The sequence below is a fragment of the Neopsephotus bourkii genome, unplaced genomic scaffold (genome assembly GCF_033783945.1).
Source record: "Neopsephotus bourkii isolate Nb327-2 ecotype Australia unplaced genomic scaffold, CSIRO-AGI_Nbou_v1 NB_1792, whole genome shotgun sequence".
NCBI lineage: Eukaryota > Metazoa > Chordata > Aves > Psittaciformes > Psittacidae > Neopsephotus > Neopsephotus bourkii.
In genome coordinates, this window is record NW_026902266.1 from 6,488,840 (window position 1) to 6,509,442 (window position 20,603).

A 20,603-nucleotide genomic window follows, 5' to 3' on the forward strand; every position below is an offset into this window, starting at 1 on the left:
AAAAAAGTGCTCTAAAATTTCAATAACTGAATGAACTCTGTAGTTTTATTCATTTACAGGACAATCCTCTGAGGAGGAGCAACTTGAGGAGAGCAGCTAGCCCTAGTGTTGAACTGCTGATTTCAGTAATGGCCTTTTAAGCAATTTAGGAGGAATTTAGGTGGGGGTTCAAATAAGAAAGGAAACAGAAAGGAGGTATTGAAGCAGATGGGAGACTAAGTGCTGTCAGTAGCTAAGTAGTTAAAATTTGAGAGAACTGGGGGTTAAGCATGTGTATGTGAAGGTCTGAAAGAGGATAAAATGTAATGGATTGTAAACTATTATGACTGAATCACAGTAGAAATAACACTGGAAAGAAACAGTATATTTAAGTATTGGAGGATACTTCATAGTCAAAACTTAACTGTTAAACCTTGCATTTTCTTAAAGAGGAAACTATAAAAATCATATATAGTGGATAAGGATGGTAAAAGTCTCTATAGAAATGTTATAACTGATCATGAAAACAACTAAGTGTAATTCTCCCCTTCACTGTCCCCCACAGCTGTTCAGCTGCCTCTATGCATCCCAAGCCCAGCTCTGATACTGCACAGCTGCATAACCTTGGGCCAAACTTCTGAGCAAACTGCTAAGTTATGAGACAGCCTGAAAGAAGATAAGAAAGGGAAAAGCAGGGGGAGGAAAACTGAGAGCTTTGGGGCAGATCAAGCCATTAATATCTACAGTGAAAGCTGAATGAAACTGGGTTTGAGCATCCTAACCACGTTACCTTCCTCAGAAATGGCTAGCAATAGCATTAGTCATACACCTGAGCTACAACAGGTGACAGTGATACTGGAATAGCTAAGAACAAGGTAATGCTGTACCTGTTTGTGTAATAGACTTGAAAAGTTAAAGCATGTGAAATCCTCCCAAGGACTGGAAAACTTGGGACACCAATGGCCTCACTCAGTCTGCAATAACCAATAAACTCAGGGCCACCAAAAGGCTGATGAGGCTACTCAGGGCCACCAGCATACCACTACACCAATAGCTGTGACTGCTATCTGCTATGGATTGCAGCTGGGTTCTTGAATACTCTCTGTAGTAGCGGTGCCCATGCTCTGGTCTGGCCAGGACTTGCCCTGTGGTGTTTGTGCTGGGGAGGATGCAGGTAGATAAGGACTGCTTTATGCCAGACAGGCAACTCTTAGCTTAGGTCAGTTTAGAGGTACGGAGCAGCTTATCGCAGCCTGGAGGGGTGGTACAGCTCAGGGTTTCTTCCCTAAGCATTCCCCTGTGTGAGAAGCCGACAGGCTGGGAGCTGGAATTTTAAACATCGGGTTGGTTCAGGCAGTAAAGCTTCTCAAGCAGCTCTGCATTTCCTGACTGTGCGAGGCTGTAAGAGGCAGGACACGGTGGGGACTGAAGGTCCCTCCTGAAGTTGCTATAGGATTTGCTTTGGGGCTAAAAAAGTGGAAAAGCAGATTAATTTATTCCCTCAAACTGCAAAAAAAAAAATAAAAAATAGATTCTCTCTCTCTCTCTCTCTCTCTGATAAAGAAGCTTTTCTCCTCTTCCTTGCACCCAGGAGCCTAGCACACAGTTCTTGACCTCAGCTTTGTAGCTTGGCCATGCCTTTGGTCTGTGCTAAGCCTCTTTCAGCAGTCAATAGAACGGCTACACCAAAAAGCCAGCAGCCCTTGGGTCTGTCTGCCTACACTCCTCTGAGCTGGCCCTACATACAAAAGTGGAAAGCTCTTGGGGTTGCGTGGTGACAGGCAGCGGTGCAAATGCTTGGAGAAGACAGGTAAGAGTTGTCAGTTGGGAACTAGGCAAGGGCAGAGCAGGAGGTTTTGGGGTTGCAAGGGAAGAAGAGAAGGAAAGAGCCCAGTTCTCATATTAACTGATAACATTGAGCGCATTAATCAGCGAGTGGAGTTCATCCCTTACGCTCTCCAGGGAGTGACAGATCGTCTGAGGGCTATCCAGGAGCTCAATGCTGTGGGTGTAGGGCTCATATTTCACTGAGAAGGGCCGCTTGATGTGTGCTGCGTAGCTCCTGTAAAGAAAGGGTGCAGATGGTTGGTACAAGAGATGGGTCCCGAGTCTCCCCCTAGCCATTAACATTCACTCGGATTGAAACAGGTTAGTGCCTCCTTTAGACAGTCTCTAGACAAAAGCTCTGGTTTCCTACCTCTCCAGCTCCACAGGGCTACTGCAGTAGTTGAGATCCCTCCTGTTAAGCAAGGAAGACCATAAGTTTGACTGCAGGTTTCAGTGGGCTGAACACAAGGGCTTGCATCAAACTGGAGAGTACACTGCACTGGTGAACTCTGTGGCCATTGCCAGGCATCCTCTAATGCAATTTATTTTATTTCTGTTTCAAAAATGCCAAGGAGATTTAGAAGCTAAATGCAAGAAAAGACCATAGCATTATAGTATTATATTCCTAAATCCTTTCTGACATTCATTTATTGACTAATCTCTGCTAGCGGAGGGAGGAACTAGCTGCAAGCTGTGTTAAGAATGGATCTGACAGGCAGTGGCTCAGGCCTGGGTGAGAGTATGGGCATAGCATCACCAGAGCCATACACTTGAGCAAAGTGGTACTACTGTACCCAAAGCCAACTGGAGTTTAGATCTCAGTGATGAGCATGACTTTACTTGATACCTCTCAAGAACAAGACCTTGCTGCTGCCTTTCTAATGAAGAAGTACATGCCCAGGTGAAAACAAATCAAGGGTAAGTTATCTCCAAAATTGCTCATGTTCACCTCAGATTTGTACACTTGACAAGGTAGGGTGTTTTTTTTTTCTTTCGTGGATGTGTAAATATGGAGCTGGGGATCTATATTTAGGCTACAGTATCACGCTGGGAAGGCCTGGGAAGATGAGGGGACGAACACGAGCAACAGGCATGCTCCTCGCCTCTACTGAGGCTTCACCCTTTCGCTTCTGAATTGCTTAGCTTAGGGTACCCTCTTGTGGCTACCGTGGGTGTGCTACTGGCGGTGGACTCTGGGAAGCGTATCCGTTTCTTGGGTGCTCTGGCTGGTACTGCGGGGAAGCCTGCTCCTGAATTGTCGGGGTTTGGGGGAAAACGCCAGACAAGGCCAAAGGGCAACATGGTCAAAGCGGCAGGCTGGTGCTTGCAGGGAAACCAAAACAAGTGTAAATGAAGGGAATTTCTGCATGCTCACATTGACCACCTCCTAAAGGTGTGGGTTATCTCAGTTCTACCAGGTGAGATCTGGTTCACCTCCCTTACTAATGCTATCAGCTGCAACGATGACTGTAGCACAGCTGCTAATGGTTACAAGCTTGCCCTCCAACACGGGTGTGTTCACTTAATGCCTTTTTCAAACATGCAAGTATGACATGGGTGTTTGGAAGGATACTGAGGATGTGTGTCTATAGTAGAAAACTGCTGGGAAGTTTTCTTTTGGGGAAAAGAGGCTTTTCTTGAGGAATAACACTGAAAATCAGGTCTACGGTGGCAGTGGTCAGTAATACAAAAAATATAGATTTTTTTTTTTTTTTTTTTTGCCCCAGAGCAACATCTGTGTGGTCTCCGAGCTCTTTCAAGAGGATTATTTACAGTGCTTGTCACTATCAAACCCCTCTAGTCTAATCTTGGCTGTGTATGGGTTCCATTTTTCCTTTTCAGATGCAAGAAAATGACTCATAAGGCAACAGTTGAGGATTTTTTTGTTGTTTTAAAGCAGCCTCGCATGTGCGAGAGGACAGGCTTCCCCAGGTGCTTGCTTTTGAGCAGCTGGACTCCACACTGTATGAACAGTACAAGTCAGGGTAATAAAAGCAGAAGCTGAAAAACAGCAGTCCTCACCACATCATTTATGTGATACACCCCACTTGCAAGAACTGCAAAGTCATGTATATTGTGCAATACTTTGTCTCATCCTTTCCTAAGCTAAGACAAAATGGTATAGGCAAAGTTTTCCTCTGTCAGTCAAATTTTAAGGGATTGAGCTTTCCTCCTTGGGCGATTCAGGATATAACCAAGAAAATGCTTTTCTGAACAAATAACCATGTGTAGAGCTGCCACTCTCCATCCTGTTTGCAGCCCCAGGGAACAGGGAAACCCAGTTATGCTGCTGGGATGCTGTCTGGGATCTGCTAACCCATGCTAATCAGCCTAGGAGACAAAAGTTCCTTTTTATCCATGCATAAATCTATCTGCATAAAGCAAATCTTTCTTGTTTGTATATGAACTACTAATTATGCCTGGAGGTTTTTTGCTGGTCGACAGATAAATGAGCAAGTTGCCCAGCAGCTGCTCAGAAAGACATTTTCCTGCATCCTTAATTCAGAGAATGACACAATTTTGAGCAGTTCTTCACCCCTCTCCTGAAACTTGTACCCACGGAGCAAATTTTAACATGATGCAGAAGTCTGTTTTCAGAAGGACACATACTGGCAAGATGCTTGCAGACAGTACCTGACCTCTATCACTTGGCCCTTCTACAGCAAGAAAGCAGAGGGGATCTTGGTGTGTGGTTTGGGTCTCCAATTTCTGGACCACCTTTTATGTTGCTTGGACTCCCTTAGGAACTGGAGATAGTCTGTAACTTCTTCCTATGGGAACTAAGCATAAAAGCTAGATTTTTTTCCCTTCTCTTGCACTCTCTGTTCTGCTTCCAAGAATTCCTCCCACTCCATCACACTCCTTCACACCCATGCTGTTGAGTCCAGCATATTTTTGGGGGGCTCTTGGGCAAATCTAAGGGACTGAAGTTAGAGTCTGTGCAAACTGGAAAATCACTTCACTTTAAAAGACCTGATATCAGTTTCCAGAGTACTTCTGAGACCTGGAACTGAAAGCAGACATGGTTTCAAGCCCTGTTTCAGTATTTTATAGCTTAACTGCCCTCTGTTTGGGTCTCTTTCACTGCCCAGTCCTACCTCAGTTTACTTTTGGCATCGCTGAAGCTCTCAGACACAAAATATACGGACTGGTAGTTCTGGTCCTGGTAGGGTTGAACAGCAGCAGCATCAGGGTCAAAGTCCCGCACCTCTGGCTCATCTGACAAGGAATGCTATGGACACAGCAGAAAAATGCTGTCATGAAATTAAAGGGATCTGAGAGCACACGTGATAAACAGAGATGGAGAACAGATTTGGTTTAGTCGTTTGTATTATGCAAAAGAAGGTGTTTTGCTTACAGGGTCTAGGGCAGAGAGGCAAGTTATGCTAGGACTTACTATGAGCTCCCCATAGGAAGACAGGAGCCCAGCTCCGTAAGCTTTGACTATCCCATTCTGTCTGCAGAGCCCAAACTCCACCGTAAACCAGTAAAGCTGTGAAAGGAGAAAGAAGAATGCATAGGGGACGCAGCTCATGTACTTCATCTCCCTGCCACTTCAGAGCCCTTGCATCATGGCCAGGATCTGGGGTTGTTTAAAATGAAAAGGAGCCTGTCACTTTGTCCTCTCTCCTTACCTTGCACCCATCACTGCCAGAGCAAAGTGCTAAACTGAGCTGCTGCCACACTGAGACAGGTGGAAAATGTGTCCCTGGGCTGGTCCCCCGAGTACCCAGCTGCTGTTTAGTGCCCTTAGAGCAAGACAGGTCACCTTGCTGAGGGAGAGGCAAAGGAAGTGGATGTCATTTAATCCCATCCCAAAGAGTCCCAGCAGTGCTGTCATTAGAAATATGATGCTTGGTGATACTTTGCTGCCCAAGAAAATTGGGTTAATGTGGAGGCTAGCTCTGGTGTTTAACTTATCTCCACTCATTGTCATTGTGAAAGAGCAGCTCTGGGGCAGCTCAGGTATAGGCTCTGAGCCTGCAAATCTGGGAAGGCCAGGCTGGACCACCCCCCTGATACCACAGAAGTACTGCTGAAGGGGTTGGGGGCCCCATCCAGCAAAGAAGAAAGCTTACTGTTGAAAGTTTCTCAATTTCTTCATCAGTTGCTCCCAGAGATGCCAGCCCAATGTCCTGGGAAGAGAAGGAAAGGGGCCAGCATCAGGACAGATTCAGTCCTACAGCCTTATGCTTGGATGCTGTTGTTACTACCTTGAGACAAAAGATATTGTTGCCCTCCACTGCCATGTATCTGCTGGGGCTTCATCATGCTCAGACTAAAAACACTTTACAGCAGAGCCTGGTATTTTCACTCTGTGTTAGGGTTCTCAGTCCTTCACTAGGGCTCCTGAATATTTTTAGTATAAATAAATCCTAGTACAAGAAGCACTTAAGTGGTGAGACTGGGTTTGGTCTGGGTTCCCACATCATGCCTTGTCCTCTCAGGGACAAGGGAACAGATGACCACCTTACCTGAGAGAACTGGGCAAACGTCTTGTCAGCCAGCATCGGGACATGCCCCAGCAGCTCATGACAGCAGTCCCTGTCAGTGCCCAGGGGGAAAGGAGGAAAACACAGTCAGCAGCAGACAGAGTTTGTCCATTAGGGGGAAAAGTTAACTGTTGGCCAGGTGGCATGTCTGGGCAGGGGAGGTCACTGGGGCTGGGCGATACTCACGGCTCAGGGGAGTGCATGGGAGAGGACGCGTGGCGGATGTACTGTGTGCACTGGAAGACACGGAAGGCCAGACTGGCGAGGAAGTCCCGCGCCGACAGCAAGCCAGCCACTGGCCGTAACTGAAAGCCGGTCCTCTCTGAAACAACACATACTGTCTCTGGGGAAGCACGTGGTCCATGTGCTGTCCTGGTGTCCCACATTCCCAGCACAGACAGCAAAAAGATCAGTGTTGGAAACTAAAGGGCTTCTGATGTGCCAAGAATAACCTTTTTGCTCCTACTAGGGAGTAACATCTGCTCTTTAGGTGCTCATTGGGACCATTTGACTACAGGCTTAACCTTCAGTTGCAGCTCACTGTGTTTGACTACAGTCCCCACTGCCTGGGATCTCCTGCTGTTCCCTGTGTGCAACATACAAGCTGTCACCATCTCTCCTCCCAAATCTTAGCTCACATGTTTCTCCTTTAAGTTTGCGTTTCCCAGCTGTAGCTGCCACCACTGTGCTGGAGCCCTGGCAGACCCTTTACCTGGGTCCCCCAGACTCATACCTACCTTTCAAGAAGCGGGAGACCTCCTCCAGCTGAGGGATGTTATTCTCATTGTAGCCACAGTATTTCTCCAGTAGGTTAAAAGCTTCGAGGTATTCCTTGCAGGCATGGGTGGGATACAAGCTCTTCAGGGTGCTGTACACCTCCTTCCTTCAGGAGGAGAGGTGGCAGACATTTAGTGGCTTGATATGTCTAGTCCCCTCCTGTCTTCTGGTTATATGCTATCAAAAACTTAAACCTCTACCTTTCTTGTCCTTACACTTTTCTCCTCCACTAAGTCTATGTTTGTGCACACTGATAGGGGTATGTAAACATACAGATGCACATTCAAATGAGCCTGAGTAATTGTATCTGCACAAACTTGTTTCTTACCTTGAAGTTCAGAAGACTGTATAAAAGACATTAACTGGAATAAAAATATTCCCTGTAGGTTAGCTACTACAGTTGCACTATGAAGACAGTCAATATAACCAGGAGATTGCCTTGTTTAGGAGCCTGTGTATGAGCTGCTGGTATGAGCTGCCCTTCTTTTCAGTGACATTCCTGGGAATAGTCATGTTCAAAGGAAGCATTTTCCTAAGTGAGGTACAATGCAGATACTCACTCCAGGACTCATACTTCTTTCTGCAGCTATGATAAGCACCCTTTGGAGTGCTGCGCTACTAAGCCAGGTCCACTTAGAGAAGTGGGACTCCAAATTATCTACCTTCCTCTCCTTTGGGACAGGCTTCTTTGGAGGAAATTCCTGGGGACTGCAACATGAAAGTGCTCTCTGTGCACCACCAAGGGAGGAAGAGACTGTTGTGGAGGTAGCTTGCTTTCCTGGATGCAGTGCCTAACATAAAATGCTGTACAATAAGTACTGAGTTTTATAACAAGCCATTAAGTAGGGTGCTTGCACTGCTGATGCATTTTTCAAGAGGTCACTCCCTAACCATTTAGGTTTTTATCCCCAGCTTCTAGTAGTGAAGCCAATAAAGGTCACAGATTAAAGCAGTGCTCACCAAGTAGCAATCTCCTCTGCCGTGTACTCCACGTGAGGGATCGGATCCCCACTGCAAAGCAAATGCACCATTACTGACAGCAGCAGAGCACAAGCCAGGCTCCTCTTCCCTTTGAGAAGGAAGCACTTCAGAGAAGCTCTGGTCTGAAATTCAACGATCTTCTTTAAACCAAACAAGAAGGCAACAGGAAAGACAAAGCCTTAGTACTGGGTCATTTGTACACATGCAACAAATACACAGGCAAAGAGAAAAGTGTTCGTCTAGCCAGAGGATGTAAATGAATGAGAGATAAGCAAAAGCGGGGGAGGGGGGGAATGGTTTTCACTAGGAAAAAAAAAAAGAGAGAAATTTTGTCTGAAAATGAATTAATTTCATGTCCCTGAACTTCATGAGGCTGATGACTCCAACAATGAATCAGTACCTGAGAAATAAAAGCAGCTAATGAGAAATACTAAACTCATTTGAACTGCAGCAAAATGTATTGTCACTAAGTTTGATTGTCAGTAACATTCATGTAAGTAGGAATTAAAGAAGACTGACACTTTTGCCTTTCCTCCATCATAATTACCAATTGCTTTTTCTAAATCCTTCTGTGTATTTGAACAAATGAGATAATCACATATTACTGTCATAAAGCATAGTTCCTTTTTCATTAACAGCCTAAAGGAACGCTACGCAGAGGCTCATAAATGCTAACATGCAGATGAGATGTGAGAGAAGACACCTGAAGTGGGTGCATCATCTTAGGACAGTATTTATTCTTGTGTCCCTCAGGACTCTCCTGCTGGCACAGTGACTTTCTGTGCATTTAGTATTAGTAAAGGATAAAAACATCAATGTCTGTATTCTGGGCTTCAAATCTGCAAAGAACACGAAACCTAACAGAGCAGAAAACAGTGCTGGGATCACACTGGTTGCAGGGGTAGCTCAAGAAGGTGACCCATACCATTTCTATAGCCTGCCTTCAGCACAGCTTGCTACAGAAATCTACATTTAAAGTCATGCTCAGAGAGGGAGATGCTACAGTGAAAGACAGTGTTACCAAATAGGACCTACGAAATATTTTACAAACCCATCTGAATATTAGAGCTGTGTTTGATGCTGTAGCGAAGATGTTGAGTGCTATCACTGCATTTATCAGAACAGAATTATGAAGTAGGAGTAGAAGAGATAGTCTTAAATCTATATATGACAATGACGAGACCATTACCGGAATCTATTTAATTTATTGCAGAGAGATAAGAGGTGAACCATTTAGTCTATAAATACCTTAATAGCAAAAAGAAAAATAAAATCTGATAGCAGAATTCAGTCTAACAGATGAAAAGCATGTATGATCCATTGGATGAAAACTAAAGCTAGTGAAGTTCAGTTTAGAAATAAACCCCACATTTTTTCACAGCCAGGATAATGAACCATCGGAACAAGTTTTCCAGGCATGTGGCAGCTTTTTAGGTACTTGAAACACTGAACTCAAAACTAGATGTCATTCTAAAAGAGACACTATATTTCAAAATGAAGTTTGAGGTCTGAAGGAATTATATATGGCTTTTGTCATGCACAAGATTCATTCTTATTAATTTAGGAATTAGTCAGTATAGACATTTTCTAATTAAGAAGAGACTGGAATACATAGAGAAAAGACAGACACAAAAAGAGCTGGTAAGGCTGAATGGGGATACAAAACATAAAAGAAAAAAAGATAGTACAATGACTTCCCAACAGGTTGCATTGACATGGTATTATACTTGTATGCATGTTAGCAAAGGGACTTACTGCTTATAATGAAAAGCAATTTCCGCTATTGATTTCCTTCTCCGGCGATATACTTGGTCAGAGTAGCCCTGTGATGATAAATAGGAACAGAGACAGGATTTTTAATTACTAAAATTTCTCACCCAAGTTCAGCACTGACTGAAGAAACTTCTCTCATGGTGGTGAACGCACTACCGCTCCCTGATCAGCTGCACTAAGCAGTGTTGTCCAGCTTGCTGCTTCTGAGGGAAGGCTCAGGACATGAGAATGTGCCCACGCAGATTAACTTACTGGGTGATCCAGATCCAAGTCAGGGTCAAACTTGGTGACCAAATGGTGGCACTTGTCCAGTTCACAGATTTTTCTGGGAAACCAGTGAACTGTGGGTAGAGAGAAAGAGAAAAACTGGTTGTGGAAGCGAAGATGGAGCATCCCCTGCTGAGAAGGGGTTGTGAGGTTCAAGAAGATACATCTGACATGATGTACCAAATGCAGACACACAACAGACACATGACAGTTGTGCCTTCTGGGCAGTAGATCCATACTCCCAATGCTCTTGTTCTACACTCAGGTCTAATGTCATGATCTGTACCTCATTACTTCCCTGCCCATCTCTCAGTGGAATATTTTATGACAAAAGTAAACAAGAAGATAAAAATTGGATTTCACTTAAAGATTCTAGACTTCACATTAAAAAACAAATCCAGAGATCCAATTGGTTGTAGGGCAATCACTGCAGATCTTTTACAATAAGTATAACCCTGTCTTCAGAACAGAATGGCAGAGGAGTGTCTTGTAATTTAGTGCTGGATCTATACACAGTTCTTGACACACAGGTAGGAAACTACTTCACATTTATAATATAAATGTTTCCTACACTGGAGTAGGAATGGAGAACTCTATAGGAGAGGTGTGAACAAAGGATGAAATTTCATCTTCTATTTCTGTTTTTCCAGTCTACACCACAAGAACGGGCTATGGACTCTGGAGTCTATTGAGAAATGGACAAGGGGGGAAAGGGCTTTCAGGATTCAGGTGTGCCAGAGGCAGTCTTTTCAGTTGTGCTCAAATTCAGGATACAATAGCCCATCATCTTTTCTGGGAACAACCCTGTTTCTACAGCCCAGGCCCTCTGCAAAAGTGAAACAGTTTGTAAGTTCCTTACATTTGTCTTCCTTAGTGGTCCTCACGTCTTCTGTTACCCTCTTGATGGAGCTAATGAAAGTATTGAGGTCAGAGCTATGGACTTCACAGCGCACAAAGTATTCCAGTTCAGCAGTCCCTTCTCGGGGCTTTCGGCTAAGCCTGGTCTCCAGGTGGTGAATTTTAGCTTCAAATGTCTTTTGGGACATGGAAAAGGAAAACAAAAACATTAAACAGCACTTGAAATACCTGCTGGTACTTCCCAAAGATGTCTATATGAATGCATCTGGGAGGGAGTCCCCTTGTCTTTTTCTTCCTTTTTTCCCCTTACTGGGATAAACATATTTATCCATCAATTCCAGTATTCCTTCTGACCAGTAGGGCTGGTCAATAACTATTGTAGAATCAGAAACATAGAATGGGTTGGGTTGGAAGGGACCTTGAAGACTATCCAGTTTCAACCCTCCTGCCGCAGGCAGGGACACCTCCCACTAGACCAGGCTGCTCAAACCCCCACCCAGCCTAGCCTAGGGATGGGTCATCCAAAGTTTCTCAGGGCAACCTACTCCAGTGCCCGTCATCACAGTAAAGAATTTCTTCCTAATGTCTAATCTAAATTTACCCCCTTTCAGTTTAAAGTCATTACCTCTTGTCCTATCACTACTCACTCTTATAAAAGTCCTTCCCTGGTTTTCCTGTAGGCCCCTATGGGTACTGGTAAAGAAGATCATATCAACAGTGGAAACTGATGCCGTGAAGTAACTTCGCCTATGGCTTCCTCTCCTTCAAACTGCTACTGAAGGCAGAGGTGCTTTTTTGCTGGTGGGGGATAAGGAAGAGGTTGGCGATTGTGTAGCAGGGGCTGGCTGCGGCAGCGCCGCGGCGTTGGCCGTGGTGCTGAAACGGCGCAGCTTAGCCGTACCCAACCCTCAGTAGAGTTAATTTGGGACTACCTAGCAGAACTGATATAATTTGGACTCATTATCACAACTGGCCTCCCCCAAAGAACAGAGGGGGAAAAAAAGGATTCTGCTCTGGTAAATTTTAAATATTTTCTTTAGTCAGTGATAGCTGGTAGTACAAACCCAAGTCCCTGGGCAATGACCCAATCTTCCCAAACTCTCTGCAAGATCTTTGGTAGAGGAAGAGACATGATTTCCTTTATTAATCAGAGGCAGAATGACGAGAAGGAACAGATGCAATACCACAGGTAAATTAAATAAGGAGCGTGTTTTTTAATGTACCTACCAAATTCACTATTACATTGTCCCCTCAACAATCAATACCTTTGCATTAATCTGACAGCTGTGATTGCATTACCTATGCTTGGCTTCATGTAACACATACAGAAGAGTGAAACCAGTTTCCCTGAAGCCTGATTCATGATGAGGCAAATGTCATTATGCCCATCTGCTTTCGTATCTTGTACCTGCATTGCCAAAGGGATCTGGGAAATGAATCTTCCTCTGTTGTGGCTTGACATGCTTGTCTTTTTATTATATTTAAAGCTTTCTCTGTGACAAGCTCAAAGAGCTTTTTACTAGGAAATCTTTTGATGCAGCAAGTAAATTGCTCCAGGAAGAAACAAATAATATTTGACCATAAGCTGCCCTAGCTTCTTGTTTGATGTTTTAAAAATTGTTTAAATTATAGACTTTAAATAAGTTGTAACATAAAACCTGCCAAGTACCAGAGGCTGCACTTCTATGTTTCATACCTTCTAAGCAGTCTGTTGCATTTGAAATGTTACACTGATGGATTTTTCATGCCTTATCTGGCAACTGTGCACTTCTAGGAAGGAGACTTCATCCATGGCAATACCAAGACTTGTCTGACAAGCTTGTCTTAAAGATTCTTTCAGTCTTGAGACAAGAAAACAAATTTTCTTGCAACAATCCTTTTAGAAGAAATGCAAGAGGTTTTATAATTGCTCAAGATCTTATCACTTTCTGTATGATTATCAGAGATAGTACTACATGGGCACTGAACAGTAAGATTGACCTACAATTTCAGGGAAATCCTTATCCCCCACATACACCTTTTGTATATTTACAGCTTTTAGGTAGTTTTTTTGCTGTTTAGTGTTGCTAGTGATCTTGTTTTACACCAGAAGAGGTTGATTTCATGCAAAAGAAGGGGCTATGTAATTATATGTATTAACACATGAGCTGGTAGCATGCCCTTGTGATAAGGCCAACCATGCTGAATTATAGAAGCAAGAGTGTAGACAACAAAATCGAAGGAAGTGATTTCTCCTCTGTTTGGGATGAGTGAGACTACATCTGGAGCACCTGGTCCCATAAGATGGAAGGCATTAATGTACTTTATGCTATGCACTGTAGCATAGTGGAGAGCTGCCAAGCAGCTCAGTGGGCTGAAGCAAAATGTTATATGAAGAAAGATCAAGAGAACTGTTTTTTTTCAGCCTTAAGAAGTGAAGGAGCAGCGGAGATTGGTTCACTGCCTAGTACCTGTAAAGCAGACAGAGTCAGGCTTATCGGAAAAGTACACAGAGGGAGGACTAGAGCTGGAAGCAAGAACATTATAAAGGAAAAGAAAAGAGAAAAACCTTTTTACCATGAAGGCACTCAAACACTGCCAAGGGGCCCAAGGAGACTGTGGCTCCTCTACCTTGGTGATATTCAAAATGCGACAAGAACAGTCCTGATCAACCTGCTGTGACTGAATCTGCTCTGAGCAGGAGGTTGGACTAGAGACCTCCAGAAGCCACTTACAACCCACGTGACCGATTAATAGGAACAAATTGTTCTTTCCTCTCACTGCTGAAGTAAATGAAATTAAACTATTGTAGGTAAAACATACCTCAGAGCCTCAGTTTGCAAAACACTTTTGAATCCTTCTGGGTGAAAACATACTGCATAATGCGAGTTGTCATGTTTTGATTACTGTTTAAATAGGCAGCACTTATCTCAGTCTTTCCATTCATGGTACTGAGATCCTAGATAATGCAACATTATATGGCTAGCTAGGGGGGGAAATCTCAATTAGTTACCATTTTCCCTTGGTATTAAAACCATCTACAGGGCACATCTCCAGGGAGCAAACAGAACCCTTAACATATGATTCAAATTCATCCCTGAAGTAGGAAGTTATTTTTGAAATCAATATGCCAGTTTTATATTCAGGGTGAAGTTTTTCCTGTAATTATTTGACCAAGGGACAATATGCCAACAGCACTCAGAGGCTGACAAATCCTTGACCCACAGGTTAGGTAGGTTTGGTCTATAGCCATGCAGGGCACAGATCTTGCTTTGAATGGGGGATCAGAGCCTTGTGCATGAAGTTGAAGTGATGAGCAGTGGAGGGGGCTGTCAGGGAATGCTACAACACACATGGGTGTGGATTGTAGGTGTGAAACTGTGTGGTTTTATCCAGAAATGGATAAAGAGCTTAGCAGCGCTACCAGATAAAGGTATGGCTCATTCTGAGTGATGAAAAATGAGGGCATGATGGGCATGAGCAAAGCATGACTGTGGGGATATCAGAAAATTAACTTATAATTTGTAGTAGGAAGGCATAGTCTGAGTCTTATTTAGTAGACTCAAATGATATGTCTCACAGAACAGCCATGAAACCTGTAGTGTGTTCCTTGAGTCCCATACAACCGGTTAGGTACTCACCTCAAATACCTTAAGTGCACGGGACAGTGGTGAAGTCTTGGCTGCCTTGAGCATGAAGAAGAGGTTCAGCATTGCTCTTCCATCCTTCTCCTCAAAGACAATGGTCTCCGTAGACTCTGCAGCATCAGTGGCTGCAGCTGCAGCCTCTCTTTCCTTCCTGGCATCTTCAATGAGACTTTGACGCCTACCAATGAACCGTGGAGACTGAAGGCAGAACAGATATAATTAACACTTCTGATAGAGCTGTATGGGAGATCAGAGGCTTCGCTGGTAGCTGGGTGAGATATGACATGTGTGTCTCAGAGAATGTAGAAGGGGAAGGTTGGACTGACTTGCCTGACTTTGTAGAGGAAAATATAGTGATAAGGACTGAGGTCTTAGAATTGAACTTTTGGAAAAGTGGAGCTTTAGGAAAAATCTGTGTAAAATACCGCTGTAGCATGACTGGACAGTGGGCTTCCCTCCTCACCTTCCCTAGCAACAATTTCCAACATCCTTCAAAAAAATAAGAATCAGAAACAATCTTATGCAGATCTCAGGTGTCTGATAAACTCAAATGGAGAGATGTTAGGTAAACTTGAAGTCATCTGAGAAAAGATAACTGTGAGAGACAGCTGTAGCCCACAGCTGTGGCATGGCCTGGCCAGGAAAAATTAACTGTTTGCAGGTGTATTGAAAGGGCAGCTTAGCTAAACTGCTCCCAAGATCCAACATAACATTTTCATTTGGCATCAAGTGGATGCTTGTGCATTGAAATGTAATTGGAACCACATCCATGTACTCTAGAAAATAAATTCCTCCCACTGATCTACAGATTTGGTTTGTCCCAACAAACTCCTGCAGATTTCTGTTACTTGGAATTGCACCTAAAATGCCGTAACTCTGTGCCTGGAGTCATGTTAGGTCACTCATTTATATTTATAGTGAGCTACAAACTATTTCAGTCACTGCTGTTTCTTTTGTTATACAAATAGCTCATATACTGACTTATTTGTTCATGGTACTTTACAACCAGTTTTTCTTTTAAAGCCAGCTCAGCTGGTTCCAATTTTCTGTGTTCAAAACCCAAGCCAGCTGACAAACCCCCAGAACTTCCTAAAAAGAAACCTGGGCAGCACTAAAAAAGGACGTAAAGACACCCAACACCTGCATATAGAGCAGGATTGGCTGCAGTTTTCCCTCTGATTACATTGAAAATAACTGGAAAAAGAGATAGATGCTAATCAAGGAGCACCTTCCCTTCCTTGTGACAAATTGGAGAATGTTTTCCTCTCAAAAAGACAGTCCACTCAACTACTAAGCCCTTTTTCTCTCTGATTTTCAAAGCCCACCACTAGCAGCTAACGCTTCCTGAGAAAATCCTCGTGGATGCTTCAGTGGTGTAACACTGACATTTAAAATTCAGCCTGAGAAATGCAGCACATCTAGATGCCAGCCTACGTACTTCTATCTGGTCCTTTCTTTAATAAAGATACCCCTCTGAAATGATATTTGTTGATCCTCAACCCTTTTATTCCTTCTGGCACAGAAAAACACCTTCTAACAAATAAGCACATACTGCTACTTGTCTAAACTGATGGTACTCATGCCCAAAGAGAGAAGATGTCTAATAAATATCCTCATCTGTAACTCTTACAGTCTCATGAAAGCATTCAGCTTTAAGCATGTGTTTTATATCACTACTGTGTTTAAAGCTAAGCTGGTGTTTACTTTAAGGTGCCTGCAATAAGCAGGGCAAACAATCTTTTGCTAACCACCGTAACGGGGCTGTGCAGCAGTCCCAAGCCAGGCAGCGCATTAGCTATGGATGTTTTATCACACTGTGCCCAGAGGAGCAGAGATGCAGCAAGATTTTACTTGTGGGGTGGAGCGGGGGAGAAAAGGGAAAACAGGCCCCCATGTTTACGCTGTAAGTTAGGTTAAAATCTGTCTCTGAAGAGTTTAAATAGCAAGAAGACTTGTTTGACTGGAAAGGCACATGGGAGAGGTAGCTTTGACTAGTCAGATCCGTGTGCTGTGACTGGGTGGCCCCTGGCAGTCAGGAATGAGGGGTCCTGGAAGCTTCTTAGCTCTATGGTGGCATATTTGGGGTGGATAAATTTTAAAATTAAGAAAAAAAAAAAAAGACATTTCTGGGGAAGAAGAGGTCTGGGAGGGTTCAGCCCTCCTGCTGCCCCCTCTGCCAGGTAGAGGCTGCCTGGCTGGATGCCTCCCATCTCATCATTCTCTTCTCTGCCCCTCACCATTTACATTCCTTTTGCTGGAAATTAGGAATTTGGCATATAAACTAACTGCTATCTCATGATAAATGCCTGCCTTTCTTCAGAAGGCACCCTTACATGGTATTTCCAAATTGCCTTGCAGACTACCTCTCTGAGTGCATATTTAGCTACAGTTTTGCAGAGCATTTATTTGCCTCACTGAGGCTGGAGTCTGATATGCTCACACACCTCTTATGAAGGGTTAGTTTGCACTTCTTCTGAAGGATTAGTTCATTTTTTCCTTCCTTGAATTTGCTGCAAATCAGAGTCCCCTACCTGAGTAGTCTCATTAAAAATACTGTGTTAGGAGTTAAAGTACTGTGGCTTTTTATTCCTGGAACATTATTTGCAGGAAGCAGGAAGGATTGCAGAGGCTATTTCCCACCCAGCAGCATGGGGACATTAATGTCATACCCTTGCTTTCCTGGGCGCTCCTTCCTGCTGGTTTGCCTCCAACTGCTGTGTTGTGTCTGGCCCCACTTGTGTGCTCTGTAACGAAATCCTGCCCCAGATACACTCCCAGGGTGTCTTGTAAAAACTACTAGCAGCAGAAAAACTAAATACATGAAAAGAGATTTTTCCATGGTGTGAGTCTGATGTTTGGCTGGCCCAGGTGACATGTAAAATACCTGCCTGTGTAAATGAGTTCTGGGATCGTAAAGGCCATTTTCCCAGCTGGCTGCTAGTCCCTGGGGTTTTATGGCAAGGAAACACCTCAGACCTGCTGGAGCTGGTGCAGTGGTGGGCAGGGGCTGGCCTGCCGATCACCCATGACCACACAGACACCACACACACACAGACACTGGGTGGCCAATCGCCACACATGGCCACACAGACGCACAAAACGTCTCTGACATACAGATGCAGTCAAACCTCTTACCTGGTAGAAGCCAGTAAAAGAAGTGACGTGGTTTTCAAGATCTGTGCTAGGTGAGAGCAAAGGGCAAAGCCTTTCATGCAGCCTGCTCTGTGATCCTTACAAGATTAAGTTGGGGTTTTTTATTTTTCTGAGAAATTCCATTCAAAGAAGGGATATAAAGATGGGCTGAGGTTCTCCCTGGAGGACAGAGGAGGAGCTACTCATCCCAAGCAGGTTGCTATACCCCAGCCAGTATACCTGGTGAACTCAAATTCCTCTGGCCCCTTTGTTCAGTGGCCTGTTTCCCATCAAACATGAAGCAGCACCCCTAGAGTGTGTAATAACATGACACTCTCCCCTTCTCCAGAGAGCAATGAGCATCTCAAATACTTATTTGATGAGCAGCCTGGAAAATACCAGGCTTTCAAGAACCACTTAAGTGTTCATTACTCTGACAGAATGAAAACAGTTGTGTGAGAGGGCAGCCTTCCCTTATTTCCATTTGTTATAGAAAGCAAGCTTACCTCCTTGTTTCCTAAATATTTCCCTTGTTTTCCAGCATGCTCCACTCTCCAAAACACCTCTTGCTGCCTATGCAATGGCTTATTTTACCAAGTCAGAGCACCATACAAGGTAAGGAGAGTGGGTGAAAAAGACAGCGGTCATAGGGGAAGGAAATGAGGAGCTCTATAACCAACCTGCTGGAGTCACCCTGAAGACTTCTGCCAAACACATCTGTTCCCTAACCTGTCTCCGTTCCTGCATTTCCTCCTGCAAAGCATCCTGAGGGGGTCCCTTCCTGGTGCACCCACTGCTACGGTCTGTTCTGTCTCCTCCAGTGTTGCCCGTAGCCTGCTCGTATCTGTGACAGAGGACTGTCCTGTGCTGGGAGCCTCAGGCTCCTCCTGCCTACCCTGACATTTGGGTTAGGAGGTGAAATGTCCCTGTCCCTATAGACAGTCCAGTGGTTTGGCCAGACTTGGTTTTCTAAAGGCACAGATCAGCAGGAGGTTTTCATCTCCTTTCCCTGACACAAACAGATCTGGTGTGTGCAGAAGCATTCCACCAGCTAAACCCAGAGCTGGGTCCCTGTCAGGGAGGGCTGGGAACAGAAACGGGGGAAGGATGTGCTGGGAGAGAGCTTAACTGTGGATGCAGCAGCAGTGAACAAACTGATTAAACTGCCTGCACCTCATATGTTGTCTGAAATAACAGCCACAGTTTTACATTATGCTAGAACAAGTGAAATCACTGCTGTTTATTGCCTTGAAACCAGGAAAACATTAAGATTTTCAAATTGCCTTTCACGCTGTGGATTCTGTGTTATTCCTGCCTTAATTCTATGGGTTATTTACCTGCTTTTGGTGGGGAGAAGGTGGAGGTTGCATTAGTTCAAGATTTCATCCCCCTAAATGTTTGCATTTCACATGTACCTGTATGTAGAGAAAACTGTTCAAGTAATTTCCCTTTGCCAGCCTGAAGCCCAGAGGTGCACATGTGGGGGAACTCCCACAAAGGCAGTGTTGGTCCATCTGTCCCTGCTTGCTTCTTCCTATAGCTACACGAGATGCTGCGGTTTTCAGAGGGGGAGGGAAAGAAGTGGGGTAGGGTTGTCTTACCATGATGGCCTCAGCTTGCTTGGAGTCCAGTTCTGACACTGCCCTGCGGAAGCCTTTGGCTGCAGAGGTGGAGATGTTCGGGGTTGGCATCTTTGCTCTTCCGTGAGCTCTGCTCTCTGCTTTCCAGCTCCTTGCCAGCTCTTTATAGGGCAGGGCTGACGTCAAAGACTCTTTCAAACCTTTTCTCCCTCCGCCACCTCCCCATCACCACCTCCCTCCTTTCTCCCCCTCAGGCTGAGAGGAGGAGGGGACATGAAGGAGAGAAACGTTTCTGTCCCATTAAATCTAATCGCTACAAAGATTGCAGACACCCTGCCTTTGGACACCAGACACTCCCCCCACCTGTTTGCCTGTGCCCAAAAGATTTCCACTCCGTTTTTTTTCCCCCTTTCTTGATGGAGTTAATTCTTGTGCTGTGTTTCAGTCCACATTTGCTTTCCCAACTTGAAAGTTGCATGAAAGGATTTTGATCTGCGAAAGGACAAAACAGAAGGCAGGAAAAGATTCAACCCTCTCTAGCCCTTTTTTTTTTTCACTTATTTGCCTTGTCACCGAGGCAGTAAAGAAATAAGAAAATAACACTGATTCCCCCAAGGCAGCTGTGGGACTGGATGCTGCTCTCATGTATGCACCTCCTGATGCCTGGCTCCTGAAAACTGTGTATTTCAGTGTTCTCCCACCACCTCATGTCTTGGTTTGGCCACATAGCACTAATAGCAGGATGGCAGAATCGGGCCCATTGAGCCTTCAGAGATGAAAAAGGCTATAGAGAAAATAACCTGGAAAAACCCTTTCAGTCCTGCCCTCCCAAGGGCTTTGCTGCTCTTGAAGAAACTCATAAGCAAAAAACGCCTGCAGACAGCTGGGGCTGTGACAGTGCATGGCAGCTCAGGACCCATGCCAGGACTCTGCTTTGCTGTGAGTAAAAGTGTCCTTTTCCTCCCTGGAGATTTGCAGCAGCTCTCCTATCCCAAACAAGTGCTGTGGGAACCCATGGTCCTGCTTTGTGTGAGCTGCTGCCACACTGGGGACAGGACACGGGCTGGCACAAACCCCTGCAAGCAGGGAAGCTGGTGGCCTTTCACCAGCTGGCTGCCAGAGAGCTCACCCACAACCTTGCTGATCATGACATTGCTTTAGAAGATCTCTGCTGAAGACACCTGGTTAGGGTGGGTGGCTCATTCTTCCTATGTGGGACAGCCGAGTTTGTGACAGCGTGCTGATGATTTTTGCAGTGACAAAACTCTTGGAAGATCCCATTGACCTCCTCAGGGCTGCAAATCTCCTGA

The 20,603-nt window shown here is 44.6% G+C and overlaps 1 protein-coding gene and 1 long non-coding RNA gene across 2 annotated transcripts in view; both read right to left on the bottom strand.

The window, feature by feature from the left end:
- Window positions 1-20,603, bottom strand: part of LOC133206467 (uncharacterized) — a 232,818-nt gene that overhangs the window by 57,071 nt on the left and 155,144 nt on the right. The window lies entirely within an intron of this gene.
- TH (tyrosine hydroxylase) lies at window positions 1,098-19,460 on the bottom strand. Its single transcript, XM_061380207.1, has 13 exons — window positions 19,315-19,460; window positions 14,576-14,779; window positions 10,957-11,131; window positions 10,083-10,171; window positions 9,813-9,880; window positions 8,037-8,087; window positions 7,037-7,182; window positions 6,486-6,621; window positions 6,282-6,351; window positions 5,886-5,942; window positions 5,204-5,299; window positions 4,905-5,038; window positions 1,098-2,041 (listed from the first exon to the last, which is right to left on the bottom strand). Exons 1-13 carry the CDS (start codon window positions 19,402-19,404, stop codon window positions 1,882-1,884), a joined length of 1,476 nt encoding a protein of 491 aa, XP_061236191.1. The 5' UTR covers window positions 19,405-19,460; the 3' UTR covers window positions 1,098-1,881.